Source organism: Geotrypetes seraphini, chromosome 6 (genome assembly GCF_902459505.1).
Source record: "Geotrypetes seraphini chromosome 6, aGeoSer1.1, whole genome shotgun sequence".
Taxonomy (NCBI): domain Eukaryota; kingdom Metazoa; phylum Chordata; class Amphibia; order Gymnophiona; family Dermophiidae; genus Geotrypetes; species Geotrypetes seraphini.
This window is the reverse complement of record NC_047089.1, coordinates 135431469-135447469: the sequence shown is the minus strand read 5'-3', so window position 1 is coordinate 135447469 and position 16001 is coordinate 135431469. Positions and strand designations below refer to the sequence as shown.

General features: G+C 36.5%; 1 protein-coding gene across 5 annotated transcripts in view; it reads right to left on the bottom strand.

The window, feature by feature from the left end:
- The window catches only part of DZIP1 (DAZ interacting zinc finger protein 1), a 585021-nt gene that overhangs the window by 25503 nt on the left and 543517 nt on the right, over nucleotides 1–16001 (bottom strand). For all 5 annotated transcript variants that reach the window (XM_033947541.1, XM_033947540.1, XM_033947539.1 and 2 more), the window contains one exon: nucleotides 14253–14448. In XM_033947541.1, the coding sequence (XP_033803432.1) occupies nucleotides 14253–14448 (196 nt within the window). The remainder of the gene's footprint in view (nucleotides 1–14252; nucleotides 14449–16001) is intronic.

The window sequence follows — 16001 nt, the reverse complement described above, 5'->3', positions numbered from 1 at the left end:
ACAGGTCAATAGCTGGTGTAAGTTGATGCACCTAAATGAGCCATACAACATGGCATAACTGATAGTATTCTCTGGTGACACATTCATAACCTATCCATGATCCATTCATGCATATATCTCTTTCCAATTACATGCTAAACAACTTTGGCCCATACATTATAGCAGACATGTTCAACTTCGAACAGGTCGTAATCTATTTTTTCTAGCCAGAAGTGCCGGTGATCTACCACCATGAAAATTAAGTTTCAAATTAGTTTCAAATTAAATTTTAACCCAATAAAGTTGCAGGATTCCTCCCCCCCCCCCCCATTTTTAATGAACCTTCTGTCATTTACTTGGATGTGATTAGCTGTTAAGCAAATTAAGCAAAAACAAAACAGAGAGATGAAGATCCAGTAAGAACTGTGAGCGGAAATGGAAAGTACATTTTTTCTTAAAGTTTTATTGAGGCCGTTACATTAATGGGTGCTAGAATAGATGTGTAGACTTAGGTATTTCTTTATTTCTCTTTCTTTCTGTCTGTCTGTCTTTCTTTCTTTCTCCCTGCCCCCTTTCTTTCTGTGTCTCCCAGTTCTTAATCGGACAACATTCTAGAATTAGAATTACCTTTTCTAATTCCGCTATATCTTTCTTGAGATAAAGCAACCAGAATTGTACACAGTATTTGAGGTACGGTCATACCACAGAGCGATATAAAGGCATTATAACATTTTCATCTTTGTTTTCCATTCCTTTCCTGATAATTCCTAACATTCTGTTTGTTTTCTTAGCCACTACTGCACACTGAGCCTGCTGCACCTAGATTCTTTTCCTTGGCAGTGGAACCCTGCATCACATAGCTATAGTCCAGGTTCCTCTCAACAGTGGAGTACTGCAAGGATCTATACTGGGACTGTTGGGTTAAAAAAAAAAAAATATGATATGAAAATGGGAACAGTGGCTGAGGTGATCAGATCTGCAGATGACATGAATCTATTCAAAATTGTTAAATTGCATGCAGATGGTGTGAAATTGCAGGAGGATCTTAGAAGGCTGGAAGACTAAGCATCCAAATAGCAGATGAAATTTAATATAGACAAGTGCAAGGTGATATATGTTGTGGGAAGAATAACCCAAATTATAGTTATGTGATACTAGGTTCCACATTAGGAGGCACCACCAAACAAAAGGATTTAGGTGTCATCAGTGATATTACATTGAAATCTTCTGTTTAGTGTGTAGCAGTGGCCAAAAAGCAAACAATGTTAGGAATTATTAATAAAATAGAAATAAAACAAAGAATGTGTCAAACAAAGGATGCCGGCTTTTTCTAATTATGACCGGGATAGCCATGCAGATGGTAACTCGTAAGTGGAAAAATTATGATCGCCTCAATTTTCCTTTTTGGTGAGCGAATTTCTGTTTAAGCTATAGATATGAGAAAATGAATGCTGATATGTTGGGGCATAGCAATTTATTTAAATTGGTTTGGGGACCACTGACATTTTTTTATTTCTTCATTATAGTTGTCTTTTATCTTTAATTTTTGTTTATTTCCATACACATCTAGGGAAGGGTGAGGGTTGGGGGAGAGATACTTTTATCTTAATTTTAGCCCTTTGAATACATACATCCAGGGTGGGTGGGAGGAGGATGAGATTACATTACTACTTTAAATAGGGAAAGGTTATTGAAAGAATCTATGTATTTATGTTTTTGTTGACTAGTTATTGGATGGGTGGGTGGGTTTAAAGGCTCATGTATGCCTGTAAGATGAATGTGCTTTTCTTGATTTATTATATGTTTATATACTTCTGTATTGAACTGTTGATACATGGAAAATCAATAAAGAATAATACAAAAAAAAGAATGTGTCAATGCCTTAATGCCTCTCTATAGCTCCATGGTAAGGCCGCAAGTTGAATATTGTGGTCACCGACCTCAAAAACATGTAGTGAAACGAGAAAAGATACAAATAAGTGATTAGGTGCACCTCTCTTCCCAGTGAGGTTGGTGCAGTGCTCAAGGACATGCAGGAATACCATGTGGATGTGGTTCTCAGGAGACTTATTGAGTCGGTGGCTTTGGGAGTCAAAGCACCTTCAGCAGCATCCTTTATCACACGTGCTTGTTTGTCCAGGCTGTGTACTCTGGAGAGTGATGCTGTGGAGCCTCCTCCTTAGTTTCTTTTACTTGAAGTGGATTATGTTGCTGATGCTCTGTATGACCTTATGCAAGTCTTGGGTAAGGTGTCAGCATATTTGATCTCTGCTCACAGAATGCTCTGGTTTAGGCAATGGGCTGGTGATTCCACCTCTAATGCTACTCTTGCTAGACCTCCCTTTAAAGGGCAATTCTTATTTTGCAAGGGCCTGGATAAGAACATAAGAATTGCCATACTGGGACAGACGAAGGGCCATCAAGCACAGTATCCCATTTCCAACAGTGGCCAACCCAGGTCCCAAGTACCTAGCCAGATTCTAATTAGCAAATCAGATTCTATGCTGCTTATCCAAAATGACCATCATTCAGAGACCAACACACCTCACACACGAGAGCCCACAGGAGCCCTGCCATGCAGACCAAATATGGAACTCCTTCACCCCACTATCGACCTTTGAGACAAAAAAAATCTACTAAACAAGCTATCCACCCGCTGTAGCTCCCTTGACAACTGTCCATCCTACCTTCTCACTTCCGTACCGGAAGCAATCATCACCTGGATCACCAAACTCCTAAATAACATTCTAGACAAGGGTCAACTTCTGGAAGAAATGGGAAAAACATCTCTCATGCCAATACCTAAATCACAGAATGCAGATCTCTTCTCTCTCTCAAATTACAGACCTATTGCTGAAATGCCTACTTACCCAACTCCTGGAAACCCATATAAACAAGCAACTCACAACATATATGGAACACCACTCATGCTTGCATCTCATTTAGTTCGAATTCCAACTGTAGCACAGCACAGAACTACTCATACTGACTCCAACCAAAAAAATCAAGCAGACTCTAAGCATAGGCCAGCAAGCAGCTCTTCTCCAATTCGACATCTCCGCTGCATTCGACTCGGTAGACCATCATCTCCTCCTAAAGCTTTTCTCACAAAAAGGGAATACCTCACCAGGAAAAACAGAATCTTCTCCAAAAACTGGAAGGACTTCTGTGGAGTACTCTAAGGCTCTCCACTTTCCCCAATTTTGTTCAATTTATTTATGAGCTCACTAGGCAATATTAAATTTAACGACAACGAATGCATACTATCCTATGCAGATGACAACCTTTTCCTCATCCCATTAACTAACAACCAATCTGATACAATCACAACAATCTCAGTCAGCATAGACAAAATAAAAATATAGGCTACAATCTTCAAACTCAAACTAAATGCATCAAAGACCAAAATTCTCTGGTTTCACAGCCCACTACAAACAGCTCCAACAAATGTCACCCTCTCTTCAGGGAACACCCTTGCAATAGAAAAATCCTCTAAAGTGCTAGGTGTCATCTTAGACTCTGCGCTATCCATTGAACCACAAGTCTCCAACCTTTGGAAAAAGGCCTTCTTCACAATGAGACAATTGAGACTCCTCAGACCATGCTTCCATCAACAACACTTTGCATTACTCATGCAGATGCTAATCCCATCACAGCTGGATTACTGCAACTCCATTTATGTAGGCATCAACACCACCCTTATCTGCAAACTATAGCTTATACAAAACACGGCGATAAGACTCATATTCAGGTTGAAAAAATACGACTCAATCTCTAATTTTCTCAAGCAATTACACTGGTTACCCATCTCATCTTGAATAAATTTCAAAACATCCTTCCTCATGTACCACATACTTCACAGAAACTCCGCCGCACCACTTCTTCACCCCAACTTGGCCCTCTCTACCCAGAAATCTTAACAGAATACAGCTGAACCTCCCCTCAACAAAAACCCTCAAGTATAAACACATTTTCAACATAATGTTTACATTCATTGGTGCAAAATTATGGAATGATCTCACAACAATCATCAGATCTGAACCAAAATATCTTACATTTCACAAAAAATTAAAGACCTCTCTCTTCGACTCCAGATACTCAATCATTAGAGACAAACCAGACTTGATCATATAACACACTTGAGGAAACTGACTCACGTAAACATTCTTCACCCCATCACCACACTGGCACCAAGTACACTATCAACTGCCAGCTTGCGACTTTAGCAGACGCTATCTTGTGTCAATTGCGTCATCTTGCATCAACTGTAATAGCTCTTCTCACTGTGTTGTGGGCAATGAAACCCTATGTAATGTAATCTTATGTAATATACTTCCTGTAACATCCCAGAACCCATATTATCTTGTTGACCACATGTTATGACAATCTCCACATCATAGAATCCCATAGGTTCTATAATGCACCACTACTTTATTACTTTGCACTAAACAGTATTGACAAATTGTTCTGTAAGTCGCTTTAAACCTCTTTAGGCACAGCGTGACTCATAAATCCTAGATTAGATTAGGTTAGATTAGATTAAAATAAACAGTGGATTTTCCCCAAGCCATCTCAATAATGGCCTATGGACTTCTTTTAGGAAATTATCCAAACCTTTTTTTAATCATCGCTAAGCTAACTGATGATCTCATGAATTCTGTGGTGGACCGTTGCCCTAAGACTCTGCCTGATAGCAGACCCAGAACTTCTAGAGGCTCAGGCTGCTCTCATTTCAGTGGCTCCCTGTGTTTCCGCCCATATTCCAGATCCACATCTCAGAGATTCTCCCAGGGCTACAAGCAGAGGTTCTCTGACTTCAGGCTTACTCAGCCTTCTGCTTTCCGTTCTGCTCCCTCTGCCAATAAGGCACAATGACGCCAGGCCAAGGGAAGTCCCTCTGCATATAGGGAGCAAGCTCTCAGCGTTCCTGCAGGCCTAGGCGCACATTTTGTCAGACCTATGGGTTCTGGACATTCAGTCCAGCTACAAGCTGGAATTTGACCAGCCTCTGACAATTAGTTTGTGTATTCTCCCGCAGGTTGCCCGGACAAGGCGGTCAAAGTACAAGCCACTGCACAAAGATTGTTGGATATTCAGGCCATAGAACCATTGCCGCTCGATGGTGTAAATCCTTAAACCTAACTTAGGTGTAGATAAGGCATATTCTATAACAGTGCGTATAAATTTTCAGAACGCCCATTACCTGCCCCTCCATGGCCATGCCCCTTTTTTTTAGTTCCATGCACTTTACATGCATCTCTTTATAGAATAAGCCTGAAAAGATGTAAGCATAAATTTTAATTGGAGCCAATAATTGCTAGTTAGTGGCCAATAATCGACATTGATTGACTCATTATACAATTAACTTGTGCACACAAATTGGCCATGCAGCCATATTTGCAAGTGCAACTCAAAATGCCATATAAAAAGATTAGGTTCTTACCTTGATAATCTTCTTTCTTGTAGATGTGACTAGTGGTCCTGAACACTAGGGTTGTGCATCTGAACCCACAAGTTGTTTACAGAATGCTGTCAATCATCTTTTTAACTCTGGTTCCTTCTCAGGGAGTTGTTCCTGCCCCCTCAGTTTGTACAAAAACAATCAAGTAATACTGTAATGAAAGACATATCCAGAAGGAGGGAAATGAGAAAAAATCCCTGACACTACAAATTTGTTCTGCTCTGTAACAAACATATCAATTAACATTATAGTATTCAAGTAACTGCTCAAACCAGACATATATAGCGCTTGTAGCTACTCGCATGTCCTGCTATCAAGTAGAGACTTAAACCAGACTTTACATTCTTGAGTGTTTTCCTTTTTTATATATATCCTCCCAGTTCATGTGAGAGACAGAGAATTCTCCAAATTCAGACTGATTTTAAGGCAGAAGGCAGGTGAAACAGGGTGAGGCTTCAGGAAAACTAGACACATCTATAAGAAAGCACAGTTACTTACCTAACAGGTGTTATCCAGGGACAGCAGGCAGATATTCTCGACATGTGGGTAACGTCACCGACGGAGCCACCTAGTGGACGTTTTCGCAAGCAGACTTCCTTGATAGACCTTCAAGCTTGTGATTGGCCCACGCATGCGCGCGCACATGCCCCTCCTGCCCGGTCTAGGGCATGCGTCTCCTCTGTTCTCTGTTTTCCGCGGAGCCAGAAGCACTGCTCCCTTGCTTCGCGCGATCTCGTTGTCCCTCTTGTTTGGTTAGTTTCAGTTGAGTCGCTGTGCCCGCGTCTTTATTTTCCTTTCTTTTTTGTTTTTTCAATTCCCCCCCAAGCTTGGACCATGAAAGGCCTGCTATCTGCACTTTCAGCAATCCAATTGACAGACCCTTCTGAAGTCCCTCTTGCAAAAAGTCCATGACTACCGAAATCAAAGCTCATAAGGGCGAGGGGGCGTGGCTTAACGCGAGCACGGATGGAGGTGTGATCGTGAAGCTCCTCACCATCCAGGCAATGAAATAAAAAAAAAATTATTTTTCCTTCAAAATAATTATATAGAAAATATATATATAAAAAGCTGAACAAAAGATACAAGATAAAATCCTAAATTGCGGCATTTAAAGAGAGGTATGTGCTGACAAGAGTCGGGAAAGCAGAGAGCCGTTTGTGTTGGCGGTTACATAAAATTGAATACAGCGCTGAAGTACATGTTTATATTCCGACCAGATACAAAAAAAAATAGCTGATAAGAATCGGGAAAGCAGTCTGTGTTTTCGGAGGTTTTAAGAGGCTTTAAAGCAGTGCTGAGACTGCGAGATGAATGTGAACTGAAAAAAAAAGCTGACAAGAGTCGGGAAATAGAGAGTTGTCTGTGTTTTCGGCGATTTCAAGAGACTGCGAGATGTATGTTTAATTGAGAAATTGTAAAGAAAGGTTGTGTTCTGACAAGATATAACTGTAGAAAAAAAAAAAGCTGAATTGCTACATTTGAAGCGTGATATGTGCTGATAAGAGTCGGGAAGACAGAGAACCGTTTGTAATGGCGGTTTTATGAAGTTTGAATGCAGCGCTGAAACCGCGAAGTAGATGTGAGTGATCAAACAGTTTGGCGAAATTGTGGAAAAAAAAAAAAAAGGAAAAAAGTTTATATTCTGAACAAATATAACAGAAACAGAAAAAAGCTGGTAAGAGTCAGGAAAGCTGAGAGCTGTCTGTGTTTTCAAAAGTTTCAAGAGGCTTGAAAGCAATACTGATACAGCGAGATGAATGTGAATAACCAGATAATCTGATTGGGAAATTGTGAAGAAAGATTGTGTTCCGATCAGATATAACCAAAAAAAAACCTGAATTACTACAGTTGAAGTGAGATAAGTGCAGACAAGAAACGGGAAGGCAGAGAACCAATTGTATTTTTGGCGGTTTCATTAAACTTGAATGCAGCACTGAAACCGCGAAGTACAAGTGAGAGATCAAACAATTTGATTGGAGAAATTGTGAAAGAATTTGTATTCTGACCAGATATATTAAAACCAAAAAAGGAAAAATATTATTCTTTGATAAAAAAGGGGATTAAAAAAAAAAAAAAAATTGAGAGAGAGGAATACTTGCATTTTCTCTCAATAATTAAGTGCCGAAGCGCTGAAGACAAATAAATATCAGCTTACTAAAATAAATACTGAATTGAATATTATTTTCCTCTGACAAAGCTGCGATTGGGCTTGTGAGAGAGGAGACAGAGAAAAGGTTCAACGGAACTTTAAAAAACTGAAACAGCAAGACATTGAGGAAATTGAGAGACGCTGAGAAAAAACAGAAGAAAATTGCTTAAAGTTGGTCAAAATAGGAAAAATAACTCTAAAAAAAAGTGTTGCTCTCCTTAATCAGGGCTGCGATTGGGCTTGTGAGAGGAGAAAAAAAAAGTTCCCCTACTTCATTGAAAAAGTGAAAGTGAGAAAAGAATTTTCAAACTGACATAGGTAAAGGAAAAGAAAAGAGCTTAAAAAGAAAAATTTCTACTTCAAAAGATAGAACAAAATCTTGGAAGAAAAGAGATTAAAAACCTAAGAATACCAAATCTAAAAGACTAAATACAAGAAATAATAATAATAACCAAGAAAAATAAAACAATAACATGGCAAGTACCAGACAAAACAAAAATGAGGCTGGTACATCTGCAAAAAGACAGAAACAAGAACAAATAACTCCAAGCAAGATACCACTTCCTATCGAAGAATCAGACACATTAAGCAAAACAGAAGTTATGGAAGAACTAAAACAAATCAAACAAATGCTCAAGGAAACTATAACTAATATGTCGGAAATGAAAGAAGAAATTTTAAATATTCATAGACAAATGGAAGTTAACAACAAAAGAACAACTGAACTAGAATCAAAAATGGAAACTATAGAATGTGAATCAAAAAGATGTAAAAACGACAACTTGGAATTAAATAAATTAAAAGATCAACTGGAGGATTACGAGAATAGAGGAAGAAGGAAAAACATCAAACTTTTTGGAATACAAGAAAATTTAGAGGGAAAAAATACTATCCTTTTCCTTGAGAATTTAATTCCAAAAATACTACAGTTAGACTTGAAACATCCAATTGAAATTGAAAGGGCGCACAGAATCCCAATTAAAAATTTAGAAAACAAAAACAGACCAAGACCAATAATTTTCAAAATGCTGAGATACCAACAAGCACTAGAGATACTAAATGCAGCAAAAAAAGATAAAAACCTAAATTATAAAGGATCAAGATTATGGTTTTTACCAGACTTCGCCAAAAACACAGCAACTAAAAGAAAAAGACTACTAGACATGAGACCTCTACTAAAAGAAAAAGGATTTAAATATGGTCTATACTACCCGGCGAAAATGAGAGTGTCATCTGGAGACAAGTCCTTATATTTTGAGGATCCCGAAAAACTAAAAGATTTTCTCTCTAAACCAGAACCTATGATATATTAACATAATACATTAAGATGGTTTTGAAGACTCTATGAAAAATTAGAAAATATAACATATCGAAATATTTGAAGAAATGTATAGGAAAATTATTAAATAATACACTGCATATATGTTTAAAATAATTATATGTTGAAATCATAATACTAAGGAAATACAAATTAACATATTGTTAAATGGATAATGATACATTAATAAAATGTTATGGAAAATGATTAAATAAATATAAAAGATCAATATAGATAGATAGAAGGGAAATTTGTTTAAACAATTGAATATTGATTGCCTGGAATGGGGAGAATGTTAGGATTACAGTTCCAATGTGTATCCTTAAGCAGCCAATGTATTGGGAGGGAAAGGGAGGGATAAGGAGAATATTTATTAGAATAATTAAGGGAGATACATTAGGGTTAAATATGTGTGTCGTGAAGAAAATTTTTTGGATATTAAATATGAAAGAGGAGAGGAAGAATAAGATAATGAAAAGTATTAAAATATATAATGTCTTTTAAAATATATTCTATTAATGTCAATGGCCTGAATCACGTAATTAAAAGGAAAAAAATATTAACATTTTTAAAAAAACAAAATGCAGATATTTACTGTCTGCAAGAGACCCATCTTAATATGAAGGAATCACAGAAATTATCAGGTGGATGGATAAAAGAATGTTTTTTTGCTCCAGCAGTGGGTAAAAAAGCAGGGGTTGCAATCCTTATTAATAAAAAATGTATGGCCAATATAAAGGTAAAAAATTCAGATCCACATGGAAGATGGATACATATCGATATAGGTATGGGAAATGATACCCTGACGTTATTTAATATATATGCCCCTAATTCGAATCAATCAGAATTTTTCAAAAAGCTACAAAATATGTTATTACCACTGGCTGCCTCTAATTTAGTGGTGGCTGGAGATTTTAATGCTGTAATGGATCCATTATTGGATAAAAAACCAGGTAAAAATATTAAATCTTTAGGTCTAGATAATTTAGTTAGATCATGTGATTTGAAAGATATATGGCGTATTCTTCATTTTAATGATCAGGAATATTCCTTTTGTTCACAGGTTCATAAATCATTTTCAAGAATAGATTATATTTTTGTTTCGACAAATAAAGTGCAACAAGTGATTAAAGCCTCCATTGATCCTATTATCATTTCGGATCATGCGGGAATATGGATAGAATTACAATTAGATCAATTAGAAAATAATAGACCTCTTTGGAGATTTGATAATGCATTGCTTGTGGATGACAAATTTTTGAAAAATTTCAAAACACAAATTAATGAATTTTTTCAAATAAATTTAGTGGAAGATACATCTATAGAGAATGTATGGGATGCATTTAAAGCAACTATGAGGGGTAATATCATATCATATTCAGCTTTTATTAGGAAACAAATTAAAAAACAATATATAGAATTAGAAAAAGAAATAAAAATATTAGAAGCTAAATTGATAAGTAAATGGGAATATGAAGTTTTGCAAGCTCTTTTGAAAGTAAAAGGTAAATATAATGAATTAACTTCAAAAATGATAAGAAAAGATTTGTTTTCCAAACAAGCAGTGTATTATGGAAGTTCTAATAAGGCGGGAAAATTATTAGCAAATTATCTTAAGGCAAAAAAAAGGAGAACTAATATTAATGGAATAAAAGATGATAATGGTATAATAACAAATCAAACAAATATAATATTAAAACAATTTTTAAATTTTTATAAGGATCTATATTCTTCCGAACCTTATTTGGAGAAACAAAAAGATGGAAAAAAATTTTTAGATTTAATAAATGGACCTAAGATTCCTGATCATATAAAACGAAGTTTAGAAGAACCTATATCATTAAAAGAATTAGAAACAGCATTGAGATCTCTTAGAGTTGGATCCGCTCCAGGTGGTGATGGTTACACAGTAGAATTTTATAAAACATTTCAAAATATCCTCTCCCCACATTTATTAAAATTATATCAGACACAACTTATAAAAGGTAATATAAAAGGTACTATGGCTGAATCAATAATAATTGTTTTGCCTAAGCCAAATAAAGATCCTACTTTGGTTTCGAACTACAGGCCTATATCTTTGATAAATGTTGATAATAAAATTTTGGCGAAAATTTTGGCTTTGAGATTAGCCAAAGCTCTCCCACATATTATAGATATACATCAAACGGGTTTCGTTGCTAAAAGACATTCCTCCAATAACTCTAGACTATTATTTCACATGCTAAACTTGTCAAAAAAAATGGATGAACCGGCTTTTACAGTTTCATTAGATGCTGAAAAAGCATTTGATAGAGTAGAATGGAATTTTATGTATCAGGCTTTAGAATGGTTTGGTATAGGTTCTGGATTTATACAAATGGTAAAAACTTTGTATAGCTTCCCAATTGCAAGATTAAATATTAATAATAAGATATCTGATGGTTTTCAATTGCAGAGGGGAGTTAGACAAGGATGTCCGTTATCTCCTTTGTTATTTGATGTTGTATTAGAACCCTTATTGTTAGCAATACAGCAAACGAGGGAGATACAAGGTATTCCATATTCAGATATGGAATATAAAATTTCGGCTTATGCGGATGATATTTTGCTTTATTTGAGAAACCCAGAGTCTACCTTATCTTCTTTATTGGAATTAATTGATAAGTTTGGCAAATTTTCAGGTTATAAAATTAATTGGAATAAATCTGAAATTATACCCTTGAATGTTTACTGTGTAAAAGGATTATTTGATATTTTTCCATTCATATGGAAAGAAGAAGGATTTAAATATCTAGGCATTCAAGTTAAAAAAACAATTGAAGATACTGTAAAAGAAAATGAAAAATATGTATTAAAAAAAGTTACGGAGTTATGTGAGCAATGGAACCCATTACATATTTCTTGGTGGGGAAGAGTTCAAACTATTAAAATGATGATGTTGCCTGTAGTTTGCTACCAAATGAGTATGATACCTATTTATTTTCAGGGGTCCTTTTATAAAAAGCTTAATAGAATTTTAACAAAATTTCTTTGGCTTGGTAAAACACCTAGAATAGCTTTAGTAACCTTACAAAAATCAATTAAGGAGGGAGGGGTAAATTTTCCAAATTTCTATAGGTACCATCAAGCCTATATTCTACGTCAGGGTATGTATTGGATCCTCCCAGAACTTATAGATAATGCACCAGATTGGTTATATTTGGAATGGCGCCTTATGTTTCCCCTAAATTTAGTTCATATACCAAGTATTAATATACCTAAAAGATACAAAGAAAATAAAATAATAATGGATACTTGGAAAACATTGAGATTTATTGATAAATTAACACCCATCCCAATATACAAATCAACTAATCAATCCATATGGATAAACTCCAAGATCAAAATTGGCGGAACTCAAATCCTTTGGAAGAACTGGATTATTGCAGGCATTAGATCTCTAGACGATGTTATTTCAGAAGGTAAACTGCTGGATTTTTCACAATTGCAACATAGATTTGGTCTTAATAAAACACAAAGTTTTAAATGGTTGCAATTGAAGCAGGCCATTCAGGTTGGGTTCCCTGAATGGAAATCATTAAACAATCAATATAGTTTAAAGTTCTTATGCTTTAAAGCAGACTTCCTAGGACATCAAGCCGCATTGTGGTATAAATTAATATCTGGATATTTAATTAAAAAACCAAAAAATGGTCTAAGAGACATTTGGAGCATAGAGATTGGACATCAAATTAATGCATCTCAATGGCCACTAATTTGGTCTTGGAGAATGGGATGTACAGTGTCAGCGTCTATGAGACAAACATGGTTCTTTTTATTACATAGAGCTTTTTGGACCCCTACTCGTTTGCAAAAACTAGACAGTACTAAGTCTAATAGATGCTGGCACTGTAATCTAGAACCAGGGACATTAGATCATTTATTATATCATTGTCCTTATATTAAAATTTTTTGGAATTCAATTTGGCCACAAATTAATAAAATAATGGAAAATCATATTGCAATATCATATGATACAATTTTATTTGGAACAATGATGAGAAAAAAAAAGTCAAATTTCACCAGAAAATAATAAGCTTTTATTAATTATGACAGGGGTTGCCATTCAACATATAACTAATAATTGGAAAAATTACAACAACCTAAATTACACATTTTGGTGGAATACAATATGCCATATTTTTAAAATGGAAAGAATAATAGCAATACAAAAGGGGACATATAATAAATTTATAAAAATATGGGGGCCATTGACAAAATACTGTAATGAATAAATAATAGAATACTTTTTCTTCTTTTCTTCTTTTAGAGATTTTTTTTTTTTTTTTATGACACACATATAGGGGGGGTAAGGAAAACAATTTATATATAATATATTATAATATATGATACAAAATGTAACATATGATTAAAAAATAATAGAAGGGTGGGGGGAGGGAAAATGAATAAATTTATCCAGAATATATTGTATTAGATATAAATATGTTATTGAATAATTGTATTCTAATATGTTGTATACTTTTATAAAATTTGAAAATTAAAAATATTATATTAAAGCAATAAAAGGGTGGGGGGAGGGTGAAGGGGAAAATCAAATTCAGACATACATTGTGTTAGATATAAAAGTGATACCATGCATTTATCAAATGTATTTTATTATTATGTACACTTTTTGTAAAATTTGAAAATAAAAATATAATGGAAAAAAAAAAAAAAGCTCATAAGGGCTCTACATCATTCACAGCACACTAGTGCCAAAAGGAGTTCCAAGCTTTGGCATAGGCTGCTACTGTCGACAGCTTCTTAGCTCTAAGCAGAGTGGAGATGACCATATCTGAATAACCCTTGCTTGTCACGGCCACTTGCTCAAAAGCCATGCTGTAAGCCCAAAGTGTTCCGGATTTTTGATAGAGCCTATTCCCTGAGTGAGAAGATCCACTTGGACGGCGAGCCTGAGGCCTTCGACCTCTGGAGGCAAACTAGGTCCGCATAACATGGTCTGCGGAGTCAATCAAGCACCACTAGGACTATGATCCCTGGATGACTCGCAATTCTGCAAATGATTCAACCTAGCATGGGCCATGGGGGGGAAACACATACAAGAGCCCAGTTTCCAGCCATGGTAGGACTAACATGTCCAACCCCTAACTTCCAGGCTCATATCTTCATTGCAGCATGCTTTATAGAACTAACTCCCTGGGCAATATATTCCTATTACTTATGAAAGCAATCTCCTTAAATTTAAGTGTTCTAAGGCATTTGTTGCAAAAGTCGAATTCTGCTAGTTTGCATTTCTCTTATAATAAATAGATTTATTGGCTTCTGTTATAAATAGAAACTGTTGCAATCTTCATTCCTCTTACCTTCTAAGAAGAGCTGGGAGGTGGATGCCAATCTACCAGATGAGGGTGAACTCTTCTCAAGTCTCATACTCATTTGATGGATAAGATGCTCTCGAATCTGCTGAATTTCAGGAACTTCCTTTTTCTTTTCTTCTCTCTGACATTCAACAGAAGCTAATATTCTATTTAAGTGATCACTCGGAATACCACGAACCCCCTATAATATGAGAGAAAAAAGAAAACCATAATTTGCTAGCCAATGTAATATCTAACGATAATTTCCAAACTTGCTAACACACAAAATTCAAATAATCTGCATCAAAGATCATTGCTGGTACATGCTAATAACAATGAGCAAGTCAAAGTAGAGATATGACTAAAGCATATTTAATAACTACGCCTAATATTTTCCCTAATGCTATTTTGGTTTAATTTGTATATATTACAGAGAACATTGTAAAACTCAGGAAGGGCAGTTCTTGAGCTCAGGAGGAGGGGCCAATATGGCAGCTTGACTTGTCGACGGTGTTAGTCAGAAAGAGAGGTAAAGCTGAAAATTTACCTTGATGGGTTTTCTTTTTGAAGATGCCCCACATGAAGAGAAAGGGGATTGTTCAGACTGTGTCCTCTCTGGTTCGCACTTCTCCCCTGGTTCAAGCCACCCTCGACCGATTCACAGTTGGAATCACGAGGCAACTTCTTATGTTCTTATGTTCCTGTGGTAGAGAGCAGGGAAGGAGACCTGCTCTCTTTTTTGGGACAGGATACCACTCTGTCCCCGCTGGCTGCTATCATGTCGCCATGCTCAGCACAGGTATGGGGCTGACCTGAGACTGAAGCAAGGACTGATGAGGTCACTGTTGTGGGGGATCAAGAGGAGGGAAGGCCCGATGAATCAACTTCCTATGCTGTGAGTAAGGAATTAGTTAGTTCTCTAACTGCTCTCCCAGCGATTACCCTGGAGAGGATTTGGAGGGTCCTGCAAAAGTTGGATATTACTGTTGAGAAATCAGTACAAGAAATTTCTCAGTTGGCTGGGAAGATTGAGAATTTATCTCTTAACTTGAGATATGGTGAAAAATGAATCTTTAAATCAAGTTATACAGGTTCAGAGTGAAGTGAAAGGCCTTAAAGAGACAGTTACTGAGATTATTAAGTATAAAAATATAATCCATTGGAAAATGGAACAAATTGGGAACTATAATATTAATCTAAGAATGTTGAACTTACCCAAATCTGTCCTTCTTTCTCCAGTGGATTTCTTAAAAAAAAATTTAACTGAGATTCTTTCTGTGCCTGTTCAGGCCATTCCTCCTATCTAATATAATAAAAAAGTAGGCCGCGCATGCGCACTCAAAAGTCGTGTTCCCTGATCCGTCGTGGAAACACGAGTGCGCATGCGCACGTTTTACGTCACCACCTGCTCTCCACCTTGCGCCGCCACCGATCTCTGTTCCTCCTACACCATGGCACACCAGGCATGTCCGCCGCCGACCTCGAACTCCTGGGGGCCGGCGGCGCGAGCCGCCCGGCCGGTGCTGAGGCCCTGCCTCCCGCTCTGCACCAGGATCGAGAGAAGAGCTGCGGCGGCGGCTTTCAACTAAAAAAAAACAAAAAACAATACACAACTGGAGGTCGCCGCGCTCACCCGGCTCTCACGGTGCGGCTGAGCGCTGGTGGCCGGCGAACCCTAATTGCGGCTTTCAACTACAAAAACAAACAAAAAAAAAAACAGCTGAGGGTAGCAGCTCTCACCCGGCTCTCACAGGA